Source organism: Pezoporus flaviventris, unplaced genomic scaffold (assembly GCF_033815535.1).
Source record: "Pezoporus flaviventris isolate CSIRO_AGI_PZ_B2104156 unplaced genomic scaffold, CSIRO_AGI_Pfla_v1 ptg000031l, whole genome shotgun sequence".
In the NCBI taxonomy this organism is placed as follows: Eukaryota; Metazoa; Chordata; class Aves; order Psittaciformes; family Psittacidae; genus Pezoporus; species Pezoporus flaviventris.
The window spans coordinates 53,095,286-53,112,109 of record NW_026892579.1 but is presented as its reverse complement, the minus strand read 5'-3'; the positions used below and the strand labels follow the sequence as shown (position 1 = coordinate 53,112,109).

General features: G+C 46.6%; 1 protein-coding gene across 2 annotated transcripts; it reads right to left on the bottom strand.

Moving 5' to 3' along the window:
• Positions 1–243: 243 nt before the first annotated feature.
• LOC133273485 (cygnin) lies at positions 244–2,434 on the bottom strand. 2 transcript variants are annotated; one of them, XM_061461828.1, is made up of 3 exons: positions 2,313–2,434; positions 1,551–1,638; positions 244–454 (listed from the first exon to the last, which is right to left on the bottom strand). In XM_061461828.1, exons 2-3 carry the CDS (start codon positions 1,606–1,608, stop codon positions 321–323), a joined length of 192 nt encoding a protein of 63 aa, XP_061317812.1. In that variant the 5' UTR covers positions 1,609–1,638; positions 2,313–2,434; the 3' UTR covers positions 244–320. The 2 variants fall into 2 exon arrangements, with proteins under 2 accessions (XP_061317812.1, XP_061317811.1); XM_061461827.1 differs by lacking the exon at positions 2,313–2,434 and having other exon boundaries at positions 1,551–1,788.
• Between the last annotated feature and the right edge of the window lie 14,390 nt (positions 2,435–16,824).

The following is a 16,824-nucleotide window of genomic DNA, read 5'->3' as shown; positions in this document are numbered from 1 at the left end:
TCAACCACCATTGACAGAATCCACTCTGAGAACCAGAGGAGAACTCTATCTGTTTAGCACCTTTCTGATGGATTCTGTGCAAAAAGAATAATGAAATGTGGTGCTAATGGGCCTCTTGGGCTGTGCTTGAAGAATCTGTGCTAAAGCTTTCTATGGGATCACAGCACACCAGTAACCACACCACACACAGAAGTGCCATCTCCTTTTTTTCTCTTTTTATTTATAGAGAGGAGGGGGTGACAATTGTGTTGGACAGGTGAGAAGCTGCTCCCAAAGCCACCGCCGTGCCTCCTCTTCCCCAGGGGCTTCCTTTGCAGCTCCTATTTCGCCTTCCAGCCGGGTGGGAGGCAGCAGTAGTACTTGCAGTCAGAGGAGAAGGACCACACGTCCACCTTGGAGCACTTGCTGGAGCAGTAGCCCACCTTGGGGCAGTACTTCCTGATCTGCCCATAGCCTGCAAGGGGGAGACAGAAGGAGAGTGGTTGAGTCAGAAGTGCTTCTGTGTCACTATCTTGCCCTCCTGTCACCTTTGGGTATAGGTGTGGCACAAGCCCAACCCCAAAGCAGGAAAGGACCTCAAAGAGCACAAGTCTGAGAAACTCCTGGTGCGTCCCTCTCCCTGCAGCTGGTGACTAGGGGCTGGTTGATAACACATATGTTGTTTGGGAAAGAGATGCTCCCAAGGAGAGTGCATTCATTCCTCTCCTGAGAGACAGCCCCAAACCAAAGTTCATAGGGATGCTCATCTATGCAAGGCTGCACAGATGTCTTGCACCTCTCTTTCAGAGACAGGATTAGAGCAAAGCAGCAAAACCAACACCAAAATAGTTTCAAAAAACTGAATTGGTGATCCAAAATGTATGGAGGGTGTCTCAGATGGCAGTTCCTGTGGAACCAGAAATCTGACCTGCACGTGTTGAAAGAGGCGCAAGTGTCAAACACGAGGCACCAGGTAAGAAACTGTTGCTGAGAAATGATGCCCAGTGTGAATGGATATTGGATTGGGGACCATTCTGAGTCCCAAATCTCCCTTTTGTCCATTGAAGAGGGAGGTGAGAACCAGAAGTGGAGGGCTATTTGTCAGCTCTGCACTTTAAAATTACTAGGAACTGGATTGAAACATCCAAGAGACATGTCTATAAAACACCTGGTTCTCACTTGATGCTCCATGGCTAAAATCACTTCACTAGGGCTCAGCTCACCTTGACCTAGAGGTGTAAAAAACTTCTAAAACATCCTAAATGTACCTCTGACAGTATTTTAAAGTTATTTTTTTTCTTTAAAGATTCATTTTCTGCACATAAGCATAGAGCCCAATGTAAGATAACCTGTGAGTAACCAAGTCATCTGCACATTTGCAGGAGGCCAGCACCCATCTGCATACAGAAAGGTCTAGACACATTTATACAGGCAATAAAATCACAGCCTTTAAAAGCAACAAAGACCAGGTTTCTTGAAGCTGCCTATTGAATGTGTCCCACTCTGACCCCCATCACTCTGGTTCTCCCACCCTTGTCCATCTCACCTTCCAATGCAATTCACCCCCTTACCTGGGACAGCCAGGGAGACCAGCAGGAAGACAGCGAAGACAAGGCAGAGGAACTTCATGGCTGGAGTTGATGCAGGATCTCAGCGAGGCTGGAGAGAGGAGGGTTGGAGAGAGCCTGAGCTGGACTCTGCTGAGTGGCAAGGCTGGGGATCCTCACATTTATAGTGTGCTTCTGAGCAGAGGATGGTGCTGGGGGAGGTCCTGTTGCACAAGGGACCTCTCATGGTTCACTGCACACCCCCCAGCCCCTCCACCCTGCACCTGGGTATGTTGGCAAAATTCTGCTCTCCCCACGTCTGGTATCAATACCCAATTCAAATGAAAACCATTGAGTGTGACAGGAGCGAACCGTGAGTAGATAGAACAGATGTGCTGGGGCAGAGGGACCTCTTAGGAAACAAGATCAATATCAAACGGCTTCAGGCCTTTCTCAATCTTTGGCAGGGATGCAACTGCATGCAATAGAGCTGAGCCATGGACACAGCGCACCGATAAACTCTTCCTTTGTTGCTTAGGCCTGTCTCCATGAGGGGCTGGACAAGCTGAGAGGGGCCCTGGTGTGAGCAGCCTTGGCTTGGGATGGACCTGGAGTCCACGCATCACCCTTTTGGGAACCATGACTGAAAAATCTCCCTGATAAATTTATCAAACACCATGTTCAATGTGGCCTGTTCTGTCATCCCCTCTCATGCCACTGGGGAGCTGAGAGCCTTTTCCCAGGAGCCTGGATGAGCCAACCACTTGCAGACACTTTGATCATCACCTCTTCTTCATAAACTCTCCAGACAGACCTGGGGTCTCAAGAGTGCTTAATTTCTGGGTTGGAGATAGGCTGATCCCTGCTGCCTGGGGAGCTCTGGTACTGACAGAAGGTTATTCAGTGAAATGAAACCTGACTGCACTGAATCTGCAAGGCAAAAGGATCTCAGCACTGAGTGGCTGCATAAGCAGACGGCAAATAAGACCCAGTGATGGCAAGCTTACTTTCACCTTCCAGGAAAGAGGTGCTCCCAAAGAGCACTTCAGACAAAAAATCACCTCTCTGTACAGAAGCAGCTGGGAAGGAAAACTGAGTATTAGGATTTGCTAGAATGGGCACTGACAAAATCAGTGGGTCGCTGTAGCAGTTTTGAGGGTACTTCATGCTGTGTATTGCACATGCTGCTGGTGTCCCTGTCTCCACACACATAAGCAGGGCAAGAAGAGGTACAAAGGATGGTAGCAAGGATGGTGAAAGCTGGGGACCTATTTTCAGACAATGAGATAGTAATTATGCTGGGACTGTTCCACTGTTGGTGGAGATGAGTGTGTGGAGATAAGTGACAGCGATATCAAAACTGTAAATGTCCTGATGAAGACAGAACTATGAGATGACATACAAAAGTATGATGCATTGAACAAAGAAATTATTCTTTCATACTGCATACAAGATGGTGCAATTCATTGCCATGGATACTGTGGAGGAAGAAATTGTAAAGGTGTTCCAAATGCAAGAAAGGCAGTCAATCTATGAAGTTTGCCCTGCTCTGAACAGCTGGCTGGACCAGATGACCTCCAGAGCTCTCCTCCACCTTCTATTATTGTATACTTCCATGGAAGCCATAAAATTAAATGAGGGGCATTCAGCACAATGATATGGATCCATCTCCAACTCAACAACACCCAAACCTCAGACTGCTGGAACTGGATGCACTTCCGAACACATGCTACTGCATGTTTGCCATGTTCTTCTACTCTTCTAAGCATCAGATCTTCACCACTGTCAGATTAAAGACACTTGGCTAGATGGGTCCCTGCTACACAGGGAGCAACAAAGTTGGTAAAGGGTCTAGGGCACAAGGCCTATGAGGAACGGCTGAGGGAACCAGGGTTGTTTACCCTGGAGAAAAGGAGGCTCAGTGGAAACTTTATTGCTCTCTTCAACTACCTGACAGGAGGTTGCAGTAAGGTGGGGGTCAGTCTCTTCTCCCAGGTAACAAGCATAGGTTGAGAGGAAACGGCCTCAAGTTGTATGAGAGGAAGTTTCAGTTGCATATTAGGAAAGATTTCTTCAATGAAAGGGTTGTCAAGCACTGGAACAAGCTGGCCAGGGCAGTGGTGAAGAGTAGAGTGGAGTTTAACACTAGGGATGTGGCCAATTATGCCCACTGGCCTCAGGACCATAGAGTGGGCCCTTGTACCATTCAGTTTACCAGCAAAAACACAACCATAATGATTTATTCTGTGTTGTCACCAAAAATGCAGGGAACTGTAGATGCCCTTGTGGGAACTGCAAGCTGTCCTGTTCCCGCTATGTGGATAATTGAAGAAGAAGAAGAAGAATTGCTCATGGGACACCTGGGTCTTGAGCAAGCCAGGGAGTATTTGTGTGCATGGGTGCAAGGTCAGGCTGGGAAACAGCCTGGGGAATGATTGTTTATAGAACAGAATGTATAGTGACTGCAGACAGTCTCTGTGACTGATGTGGTCTCTGTTTGGCTTCATAGCTCAGACCTGTATCTGTATGCTATATATTACCATGTTATAGCAAATAAAGAACTGGAACTAGAACTAGTTGTGAAAGCAGTGTGTGTGCATGTTTAGCCTCTTTCTTTACAGATGCCGCAGTCCTCAGTCACTTCTCCACATCCCTAAGGCACAGCTCCTTACAATCATAAATCACCCATCTCAGAAATGTTAAACCTCTTGAGGAATACCACCAATAACTGGTCTTCTCCATATCATTCCACCTTCTTCAAGATACCATTCTCCATCCACTTGAAACACCATCCTATAAACAACACTGAACTTCACTGTTGCGGTTTCAAGCCACTGTTTCTCACTCGGAACCTCCCTAGTCATGGGGAACATATTATTCCCTCCCCATGTACTCTTTACTCCAGATTTGTGGGGCATCATGGGTCCCCCTTCCCCTCCCCAACATCTCAAATCTACCAGATTTTTGTTATTGATCATATTTTATTGGTCTCTTAACAATCTCAGCTCCAGGCTCTCCCCAACCATCATCTTGAAGTATGTTGCCCTAAGCTGTAAACACCACGCTACCTGAAAGTCTAGCAGTATGGAGCAATAAATGAATTAATTTAAGTGCCTGACAAGTGATTAGCCGTTGTTTGCTTTGTTTTTTAGAAAGAATGATTTCTGCCTTTTCCATAACAGAATGACATTGTACCATTATGTGCACCTTGCTGCCCGCTGCAGCCCCATACCTTTCCTGCAGAATCTCTGCATTGCCAGATATTGCTTACTCCACCTTCACCAATTGTTCCTGTCTTTTGCAAAATAAATGCCAATCTCCAAGTGTCCCCCCAAATGCCGCAGTCCCTTTCAGCCTCCTACTTACAAATGCAGTAAACAACAGTCTTTATTCCATTATGCAATTTGTTAATGAAAACCCTGGATAGTTCAGAACTCAGAACAGCCTTCTAACATGTCCTTCTACCATCACCATGGTAACTGGAAATTTATTAAATCTTGTTCATAAACCATTTTTTCCTTCATTTCCTTTAGGCCATGATCAATACTGAAAAGAAAACCAAAACTGAGAGAAAATACCAAATGAATGTGATGAAAATGTTGCAGAGCACAACATTTGGGGTGGACCCTTGAGGAACCTCACTGTCACTAGTCAGGGACAGATGCACCCTGAAAACTATTCCCATGATGGATCTATTCCCGGTATTGTCCATTGTGTCTGTGCCTGGCAGACAGTGTCCAGGGCTTATCAGGAAGGTGCCCAGACTGAATTTCTTCACCCCTGGGCAGCAGCTCTGCTGTGGGCAGCCCCGGCTGGCACTGGGTTAAGCAAAGCTGAGCCTGGTGGCTCTGTGTGCTGGCAGTGGAGTCCCGGCAGCCGGATCTGGACAAGGGGGAGCTATCCCGTGTGTCCGGGTTGCTGAACGTGGCTGGCAAGTTGTGAGGAGAAGCCACTGGAGCATGGACCTGGCTGCCAGGTGCCTTTGTGAGCAGGACCAGTGGGTCGGGGTGACATTGCACACACCAGCCAGCAAGCAACACCTCCTAGGAGATGGGTTTCCTCAAGCTTCTCCTGCCAGGAGTCCATCTCTAAGCACCAATGTCTCTATCTTCGTTTTGGATGAGCATTGTTCTTTGTTCCTGCACACCAAGATCTTCCCTGGTCTCAGACATGATCATTTTCTACAGTATTGCTGCTCTCTTGATCCATGGCCACCCAGGATACATGGCAGCTAGGAAGCCATAGAGGACAGAAAGAACTAGAATGTTAAAATCAGAAAATGCCACCTTCAGAGTCTTTTCCTGGACAGCCTGCAGTGGGACAATTTTGAATAGAGACTCCAATGGCCTTAAATATTGTATGTATGTTCAGATTTCTGAAGAGTAAACCGGAGAAAGACTCTTCCTAGTCTCTCATCTGTCACTCATTTTCCCCCTTTCCAGATTTCTCCATTTCTTCTCTCTTTTTTGTTCTTCTTCCTAACTATTTGCCACTACATTTATACTCCCCCGAGTCCCCTCCTTCATTCTTTGGTTGTTTGTTTTTTTCCTTTGCTCTTTACTTTGTCTTTTCTTGCTTCCCATGACCACTACAGGGAGGTCATTCCTGCAATTGACCATTCACAACCTTTTAAACTCAATAAATCAATTTACTTGAATTTTGAAAGAAAATAAACTGTTACACTAAGCATCTTCATTCTTGACAAGCAACCAGTTTTTTTGCAGCTGCAGAGTTTATTTTATAGCTATTGAATGTGCATGCTTCTATAAATGTTCAACAGGGAATCCCTCGTTCAAGCTATTCACATTTGAATTCAAACAAACACCACCACTCATTGCTAATGTTGGCTCAGCATGAAGAGCTGCAGTGTTTGTGTGGATTATTTCTTTTCTGGATGCAAAACCAACAGCTATAATTTACTCCTTTGAGTTAAGGCACAAGGATCAGAAAGGATGAGCTTGGATGTGTCTGCAGACACACGAAAGAAACCAGTGCCGGGAGATGCTGAAGCACTCTGCACCACAGGAGAAACAGCAGAGCTGGAGAAATGCCAGGAGAGGGGGGAAGGATCTTTTCTGTCTCTTCACAAAACGTATTTTTTACTGTATTTTTGAATTGGTATGATCTACCCTTGATGTATTTACCTTTTTTCCCCCAGAAATTCTAGAGCCATTTGTTCCCAAGCAGATCTGTCACCTTTCACAGATGTTTTCATGGGGCTTATTTCTTTCCAGCTTTTCCCTGAAGAGACCTTTGTGATCCTTGTGCTGTTTACCCAGGCTGCCCCCCAGCACATTAAACATTTTCAAGATAGGTAATAAGAAATGAACAGTCCATCATCATGATATAAATCTGGATTTATTTTCCCTTATTTGTTACCTTGCAATTACCAGTTTTTGCAAATCTTTCCCAGTATGCTTAGCAATGAACATAGACTTGGTCTCGCCTACTTCATAGTATCAGGTATGAAGGATTTCTACTTCACAGCAATGGTAACTGCCATATGAATTACACTCATGATACTGCTAATGAGGTGCTCCAGGAAAGGGACATGCAATGGATGCAGCTGTAGAAGGTGGTACCTTGGCAACTAAACAAGAGATAAATTATCCAGCAAGGTAAATAATTATGGTCTTTGCTGATTTTTCACCTATATTAAATTATGTTGGGCACATTCTGGAGGGGGAAAAAATGCAGTAAGGAAACTGCCTTGTCGTACCCCATATCCTATTGCCTTTCAAGTGATTCAGATAACTATGAGCTATCTGTGAAACTTCCATTATAAATTTTCATACAAGCAGACAGAAGTCCTCACTTAGTTCTTCCAAGATACATTTTGGTTTTGTGCCTTATGGTGCCCAGAGGACCTCCCTTTTCCACTGCTCTTGGTTCATCCAGAAGGGGGAAAGACAACAGAGTGAATGACTCAGACAGTGAGCCAGCAAAGGAAAGGGAGACCTCCTGACTCCTCTGGCTCTTTGCAGTTGAAAATGTGAAGCCAAGTCCTTGGCATGTCTCAGTCAGCTGAACCTTGTGCTGTGAAGCAAGGAGATGTCAAACGTATAACTTAGCTCAGCTGTGGAGGCAAGGACATTCGCAGCATTGGTTCATTTTGCTGTCTGTTTTTCTGCTGAGCTGCTCTTTACTGAAGTGCGTTTGATGATAACTGATGCTTTCTCTTCACTAAGAAATCCTATTTCATCAGGTTGGTCTGTTGAAATCTATTCAGCACAGAACTCACAATGCATTTTCTTCTGTGTTCTTGCTCACCTGTTTGTTCTCAAAGCCTTGCATGGTACTGAGATCAGATCATACTCACCTGGGTGATTTTGGTTTAATCCTCTCTCTGAACTATAACACTGTGTTTGCTGTTCTCAAATTTGACAGTGGAGTCACCGACTGGAAAGATTCCTGAGAAGTTCTTGTTATTCTTATAAAGTGTCCCACGTTTATGGACACTTCTCTGTATCTGGGGAAGGATGGCATGGAATAAGGCTCTTCCCTTCTGTGTGACTGGCTTCCACTGCGACCATTCCCAGTTATTTTAGATTTTCTGACCCTACTTATTCCTGAGCACCACAGCAAAATATTCATCTGTTGGCTGTGTCAATGCTCTCCACAAAGCCATTGTATTACAACAGCAGCTCTGCTTTGCTTCTAATCTTACTGCAAAAGAGACTTTTACTCTGCTTCAGCACAGTTGGTTGGTTATAGCACAGTTTGACTTTTTTCCAGTGCTGCCTTTCTTTGTGTCCTTTTTGATTTCTGACATGAGAAATGATTGCTTTAAATTTATACCACTATGTACAGCACAGAGTGGAACAAAAGCATGCGCAGGAGCATGTTTGACCCTACTGGGCTATCCTATCTCTAATCTCTTAGTCACATATAAGCATGGGTACTCTGGCCATTTGTTCTTTATTAACTGGAGCCACTAACTGGATTCTGAAGGAAGAGATTTTCACTTCTGAATGTCCAACAGAGAGAACACTTACTCACATGCTGAGCACCCTTTTTTCCCTCGCAAGCAACGCTTTAGGCATAACCTCAAGCTACTCTAGACACTCAGCCTAGCAAACCCTAATTCAGCCTATTCATATTTGATCTTAAATACCCAGCACAACCTAAGCAGTCACTGCCGAACTGACAACACTGGCATGTGGTACCAGCTCCTCACATTTAAAACCATTTTCCATGATTGAGAGGTTCATGGGACCTGTAGACACACAGTGAAGAGTACAGAGGTGCCTATTGTAACCCAGTGTGCACAAATCTATGCATTTTGTAGGGAAATGCAGCTGTGGGAAGCATGGCTGATATACAGAAATACTGCCTCAGGCTGGCTTGGTGGCCAAGGAGAGTCCACAGAGGAAGAAGGTGGTTGGCTGCTGATGCTGCTCTGCCCTTGTTTTCCAAAACAGATTGTTCACTGGTCTTTCTGCATTAGACATAAGCTGCCTTATATCTCTGTTCCCTCTCTTTGGGGAGGCTCATATGGGTCTATGAAACCCGTAGCTCTTCAAGTCCCCAGCCTAATCACCCAAAACTTTATACGCCTTTGATTCATACTTTCATGCAGTGGGTTTTCAGCATCAAAAGGGCATCCTGGAATTGGTTAAATGGTTCCTCAGGTCCTATTGGTGTTGCATGTTTAGCTGACCGTGAAATGTGGTCTGCAGAAAACACTTTAGTTGGAGACTTCCCTCTCTGTTCATCAGCGCTGTGATGAAGAACCACTGCTACATCAGATGTATCTGCAGCATAACCACAGCGCTGGATACACCGAGAATATAAATAGGGAAGAAATGAATTCTAAAGTCCCTTTACACAACCATGACAAGCCTGTTCACTGTGTAGGGATGAACTAATAGGTACACAGGCTGCAATTATTTATGGGGCAACTTGCCAGGTTTCACCAGTTTTGATCTTCCTGCATAAAACCCTTTGGGTTTTTGAAGCAGAAGCCTCGATCAAGTCTCCATCAAGTCCAGGGGGGTTGGTTTTGAAAATATATTAATTTGCCCAGAGGTTGTCCAGAGAAGCTACATCTGCCCCATCCCTGGCAGTGTTCAAGGCCAGGTTGGACGGGGCTTGCAGCAACCTGGTCTAGTGAAAGGTGTCCCTGCCCATGGCAGGGGGTTGGAACTAAATGATCTCTAAGGTCCCTTCTGACCCAAAATATTCTATGATTAATTTATATTCTTCATCTTTCATGATGCAGCTTTCTCAGGAATGATCTGATAATTTCCTAAATTTGGTCAGACCCCAAGAGTTGAGCTTTGAATTCATAAAGAATTACCCAATGTAAGCACCTCCTAAGACACAGAGAACCCAACCCACATCCTATGGAAAAACACCCAGAACTGTATTTTCAGAGCACCACAGCTTTTAAATAGTAATAATAAAAAATCAGTTTGTAAACAATTTGTTTCACCACCTCACATTATCCTCATTTTCCCTTCAGATGATAGTTGGAAGAAAAGCTCTGTTCACTTGGATGACAATAATGCTTTCTTGTGGGTTCCAGAGAAATCATAGTTGTCTCAATTGCAAACTGCAGTCACTGTATAAATGTCTGTATGATTCTTTGTCCATTTAAAACCATGTTAAAACTTAAACAGGGGAAGTTTAGATTGGATATAAGGAAGAAGTTTATTACTGTAAGGGTGGTGAGGCACCGGAATTGGCTGCCCAGAGAAGTTGTGAATGCTCCATCCCTGGCAGTGTTCAAGGCCAGGTTGGACAGAGTCTTGGGTGATATGGTTTAGTGTGAGGTGTCCCTGCCCATGGCAGGGGGGTTGGAACTTGATGGTCTTAAGGTCCTTTCCAACCCTAACTATTCTATGACTCTACAATTCTATGATTCTATGTGCTGGTCAAGATAATTTCATTAATGCCCCCTTTTTCTATGCTGCTGTCAAATGGAGAACCCTTATAACAGCAGGGGTTTCTCTTTATCTGTCACTAAAACCTCTTTCACTCTATTTCCACACACACACAGTGACAGACCTTGGGGTCCCTCAAACATTAAATCACATCCAGAGCTAAACTTGCAAAACCATTCATACTTCCACCTAATAAATCAGGTCATGGCACATCAGCACTTGAATTAGTTATCAGACAGCTATGCAGTGGCCTAAGTTGATGTTTTCTTCAGAATTCAGTATTTTTGAGTCTATGAAAAAGGTTGGGTTTTCTCCCAGCAGTTTCTGGAAAAGACAAATGCAGACAGTATCAGATATCCTGCCCTCCCCACACAGGTAGTAATGGGTGCTAGGGCTAGTTTGGGGAACAATTTGTACCTTAGTGATTGCTCTCACTCAGAATAATTGCACTGCTTTGGTATCGAGCTGTCTGTGTGCTTCAGGTGGCCAGCACTAAAGAAACTCCAAGAGCAGAGAGACCTGTAGGTTTGCCCTTAGTGAATGCTTGGCTAATTCCATGGCAAAATAACGATTTTCCCAAAGTGAGGAGAAAAGAAACCCAGAGTTTCCTTTTCATTGTTCAAACTTCTCCCAGCTTGACAAATAAAAACTAAAAAAAAACCACCCAAATTTGAGATGGAAAAGCTCTGCAAAATATGGTCTGGATATTATACAGTGTCCCACCATTTCTTATGACAAAATGGAAAGCGTTCACCAGAAACCAGCTATTCCCTGCAAAACAAAACAAAAATACGTATTCTGCTAAAAACAATTGATTATGGAAACTCAGGCCTGAGGAACACTTGTGTCTGCAGTGCTGGGTACATATCACATCTGCTCTATCACATCCTGCCGGCCTCCTTCTTCCTGTGATCTGACTTCAGACTTGCCCACTCACTCTCTGGTTGATCAATCCCCAGTTTGATGCTGCTTTGGTTTCAGTACAGCTAATTGGGAAGCTCTCCCACACCTGCAGGCTCCCTCTTTCCAGCTGTCAAGAGGATGAAGCTGGTTTGCAGGAAACCATGTGTTTTGGATAGGGTTTAGTGAAGAAGTGTGCATGGTAGCTCTTGAAAAGTGCTGTGTGCTCAGATACACTGACAGATATTAGTGGAAAACAACATAGCTGACTCCTCTGCTATTGTAGCAGATTTTGTGTAAATAGAGAAATTAATCTGATTCTTTATGGGAGGGTTTTACTCTCCACCTCTTTCTCTTCCAGACCCCATGGCTACATCCACACCAGTAAATGAAGCACTGCCAGGACCAGGCCAAGACATAAAATATAGCACAGTCCCTGGCATGCTTGGTCTGCGCAAGCTTGGCTACTAGGCAGAGCTCAAGAATTAGCACATTAACATACATATTATATATATTATTACGTATCTATTATATATATATTAGCTTCCTAATACCCAGGAAGCTGCCCACTGCAGATCCCTTTTTGGGAAGCCAGGAGATCTTAATACCCTGTGTATGGCTTGGCCATGCCAGCTGGCCTCATGGCTGCCTTGCATTTGTCACTGCAATTACAGATGATTTTCAGCTACAAACAGCATCTTTTACCTTGTGCTTGCGGCTCTTTCACTCCCTTCCCTAGGAAAATATCAGAGGGTAAAGCAGCTGGGTGTTGGATAATAAGATCACAATCTATTTCAGGAACAAAACCAAGCAAATAAAGAGCCCTAAAAAATCCTAGTGCTTGTCCAAGAGACAAATGGTCATGGGACTGCAGCATATGGAGGGTGATTCTCTGCTATTCTGCAGCCAATTACTTCTTGGATATCACAGACAAAACCCTGCTGGTGTGAATGCATGGGGTGGAGGAGAGCTTGCTTGATAAAAAGCCTAAAATCCTATTAACCACTTCGGATTTGGGAGATGTGGACTCATCAGGGAGTTGAGATCAATTACATACAACCAGAGAGAGGAAACCATGGCCTGGGATCCTTCAGGGTGATGCAGGAAGAGCAGCCAGAGACCCAGACAGTTTCTGATCCTGCTCTCCAGCCGGGAAACGAAGACTTGGGAAGAGGCCCTTCTCCTGCCGAGGCCAGACAAACATCTTGGCAAACCTCTTCAGGACACGTTATGGGGCAGAGGAAAGCAGATGGACAGGCATTTAGGGGTCTGGCAGGAGGAATCTCTGGGCATTTGGCAAAGAGCACTGATTTAGCAGCATTCCCTTCTGCTTGGACACTCCTGCATACTACTTTTGCTTGACAAGGACATTGTTTCTTAGGAGACTTTACCAGAGCAAATAAAAGCATACAGTGCATGGAGTTACCTTCCAGAAGCTGACAAACCTTCATTAACCTGTCATCTGTTATCATGAATCAAATACATCCTCACAAATACCCATATAACTTCTCTCCCTTGTGCAGGGAGGTCTGTACCCCTTGCTGTAAGGTTATATTAAAAATGTTGCAGTGGCAGCTGTGGGTTTTGGAATGGGAATGCAGGACAGGATAATTTGTGCAGGATCAACAGAAAAAGTTGTCAGGCCAGTGTGGTTTTATTGCACAAGAGGCATGTTGTACTCTTCATGATGTCCTGTACATCTTGTGTTCCTCAGAAGACTGTAGTAGTGTTTACTGACTGATATCAGGGCTGTATTGTGCCAGGCAGTGTTGAAATACAGGAAGGGAAGGAGCCTGCTCCAAGCATTACTGATCCTTATTTTACAGGAGGAAAAATGACTCCAGAAGAGCAGGATGACTCCCACTGCAATATTCAGAGGTTCCTTTGGAAGAGATGAGATTTGAGCCAATTTTTTTTTTTGAATACAAGCTCTTCATCTTTGCCACAGAGCAGTTCATTTTCCCTAAAGCACATGGCAGGAAGACAGAAAAGGCAGGCACTGAAGCCCATCTGAGTGCCAGTCGCTTTTTGTCTTAGGCACCCCTTATTCCTTTCTCTCAGTGTGATGTCTGATATGCCCTCAATTGGAGGACTATTTCTAATGCTTTTTTTTCCTCTGAGCTGGTAGAGAGATGATCCACTTCCACACATGGCCCGGGGGTTGCAGTGTCATCAGGACTAACACAGGAAACCGCCAGGTTTGTAATTAGTCCTGCAGTGTGCAGCCACTGCCCAAAATTTCCTTTCCCCTCCTTCACAGAGGCAACAGTGACATTTCCCTGCTGGCCACAAGGCTGAAGCCTTTGCTTTCCTTTACAGCCACTCTTCAGCTAAGTATACCGCACCCCTGAAAACATTCAAGGCCAGGCTGGACAGGGCTCTGAGCAACCTGATCTGGTAGAACATGTCCCTGCTTACTGTGGGGGTGGGCTTGAACTAGATGATCTTTAAAGGTCCCTTCCAACCCAAACCATTCTGTGATTCTATTGAGGATGCTCTTAATAAATATAACTCCCCACAGCACCATCGGTGAGATGGAGGCCACCCCTCACAGAAAGAAGTTGCTCCTCAGTCTGTGGGGTCTGACTGCCTCATGAGGATTGTGGCTGTGGTACCCTGGGGATGAACGGGGTGAACCACGAGAGTCCAGGCAGTGTCTCCTAAGAGGTTCAGTGTGTGGTTAATACCCGTAAGTTGATCACAAGGGAGCTGTATGGAGACTCCAGGCAACATCCTAAAGCACCAGCCTTCCCTATGCAATCTCAGATGGATGTCCAGCACCATTGTGCATGGTGAGGGGCAGTGAAACGCTTTTCATCTTCAGCCAGCACTTTAACAGTCCTGCTCATGCCCCAAAGGTGTGAGTTTGTATTTAGTTCTGGGTTCATACCAAAGGCTTTCCAGTCTGAATGGCAAAATGCAGAGTCCTGTGCTGCTTCCAGGATATCCCAACACTTGAGTGAAAACAGCAATGTAGAAATGTAGACATGTTTTTATTGTAAGTTACATATGGGACTCTCATGCCCTGGCAGCTCCAGACCTAGGGGAGACCTCTCTTCTCCTTTGGAGGGGTTGATGATATGGATCAGTGCAAGCTGCTGTAAGGGGGGAATTAATCTTCCTTATTATGAATCTTTGCATGTATCTGTGAGAATAAAATGTCATTAATTAGACTTTCAAATCATTCTCAGATATTGAAATCACCTAAACTGCCAGCATTAATAAGACATAAAAGTAACAACTTAGACAAGCTCCAAATGAACTCACCGCCAGAGGTGAGTATAATAATTCAGGTCACTGTACCTAAACACCTATTTAATCCTTCTCTTGTGCAATTGCTTAGAACAGGATGTCATGAAAAGCAGCCTCTTTGCATCTGCACAGATAGTTCCAGGCTGTTTCCATCATGCAGGGACTGAACAATCTTGAACTTGCACCATCAAAACAATCATGGGCAGGACAGCACCAAACAGCTATTCATCTCTTCCAGAAAGAGCCCTAAAATTGTCCGATGACCTGATTTTCATGCTTTGTTCTTCTTCAGAGATAAAGCAGATGGAGGATAAGGAATCAGTTTCTACAGGTGAGCAAGACCTGGGGTTCTGCATCAGAGCCCACATCTGCCTCCCGGTGCAGTGTCCCCTTTCGGGGGTAGTCGTGGCCAGCGCAGCTGACAGAGCCCCTCTTCAGGACATGTCTGGTATTTGCTGTCAGCATGAAGAGTCCTTCATCTTCTCACCACTGCTTAGAAGTTTGATTTTTCTCAAAGCACAGGGATTCTCAGGTAGCCCTTCACAGTCTCACCAACACTCTCAGGGTAAATGCTGCATTTCAGCATTACAGCTTTGAATTTAGTTTTTAATCTTGCTAACTTACTGGTTTGGGGAAAACCCCCTGCTAGTGAACCACAGAGTTTGGGTTGGAAGGGACCTTAAAGCTCATCCAGTTCCAATCCCCTGCCATGGGCAGGGACACCTTCCACTAGACCAGGTTGCTCCAAGCCCCATCCAACCTGGCCTTGAACACTGCCAGGGATGGGGCAGCCACAGCTTCTCTGGGCAACCTCTGCCAGGGCCTCACCTCCCTTACAGGGAAGAACTTCTGCCAAAGAGCTCATCCCAATCTCCCTTCTGTCAGGTTAAAGCCATTCCCCCTTGTCCTGTCCTTACAGGCCCTTGTCAAAAGCCCCTCTCCAAGGTTCTTGTCAGCCCCTTTAGGCACTGGGAGCTGCTCTAAGGCCTCCCCAGAGCCTTCCCTTCTCCGGGCTGGACACGCCCAGCTCTCTCAGCCTGTCTCCATAGCAGGGGGGCTCCAGCCCTCGGAGCATCTTTGTAGCCCTATGCCAGGATCTGTTCTCTGGACCCCAACTTAGTCTGGCGATGTGAGCTGCTCCCTGGCATTGCCTGGGTCAGTACTGCCTGCTGCAGACCACATCCCTGCCTGCATCTCCGCCAACAAATTCAGTGTGGACACTGGAGTTTCAGCTGTGCCCAAGCTCTGCGGCTTTCCTAACAGGGATGGGCTTTACAGTGATAACCCAGGGACAAGCTGTCGAGCTTATACTGATTCTCTGCCGCCTCACCCCTGCCTGTGGGATGGTGGCAGTGTCACAAGGGAAGTTCAGGTTAGATCTTAGGAAGAAAGAAGTTGTTCCCTGTGAGGGTGGTGAGGCACTGGCACAGGGTGCCCTGAGAAGCTGTGGCTGCCCCGAGAAGCTGTGGCTGCCCCGTCCCTGGCAGTGTTCAAGGCCAGGTTGGAAGGGGGTTGGAGCAACCTGGTCTGGTAGGTGTCCCTGCCCGTGGCAGGGGACCCCCATGTCCCATTTTAAAGAGCTGCTCCCCAGCCGGGCAGAACGCAACCTGTGCTGCACTCCTGGGTTGTGCTTACCCAGGTGCAAGACCCGACACAACGGTAACTGGGATCCTCGGTGCGCTGCTGGGCCTCCCCTGGGAGCTGGGCTGCCGCCTTTCACCCGCTGCTGTCTATAAACGGAAGATCCCGGGTGATGCCCACATGGAGGGGGCTCCCCCGCAGAGCGGGGGGCAGGCAGCTTGAGTGGAACACCGCTACTGCCGGGTGCTCCTGGAGGAGAGCCGCCTGTGCTGCTGAGGGCATTTAGGACACGCGGGGCTGGGGCGGCAGCTCTGAATTTGGGACCTGTTCTACGAGCAAGCGAGGAGCCGCGGCGGGCACCTCTGCACAGGCCGCGCGTCGCTCCAGGCAGGTTCTGCCGACTGCCTTCGTGTGCAGCCACTGTCACCAGGGCGCTTCAGCGGCAGAGACACCCCGGCTCTGCGCGGCTGCCCGCTCCTTGCCGGCGTCCGCGCTGCCCTCCGCCAACGCTGGCTCCGCTCCTCTGCCCTCTCCCTGCCTCCACCACCGCTTCCCCGCTGCCCCTCACTGCTGCCCGCCCTCACCGCCCCGCCCATTCCTCCCCGCTTCCCCATCCCCATTGGCTGCTCTCCGATGAGGCCCCACCCCGCCTCCGGCGCCGCTCCTCCCCACACGCCCGG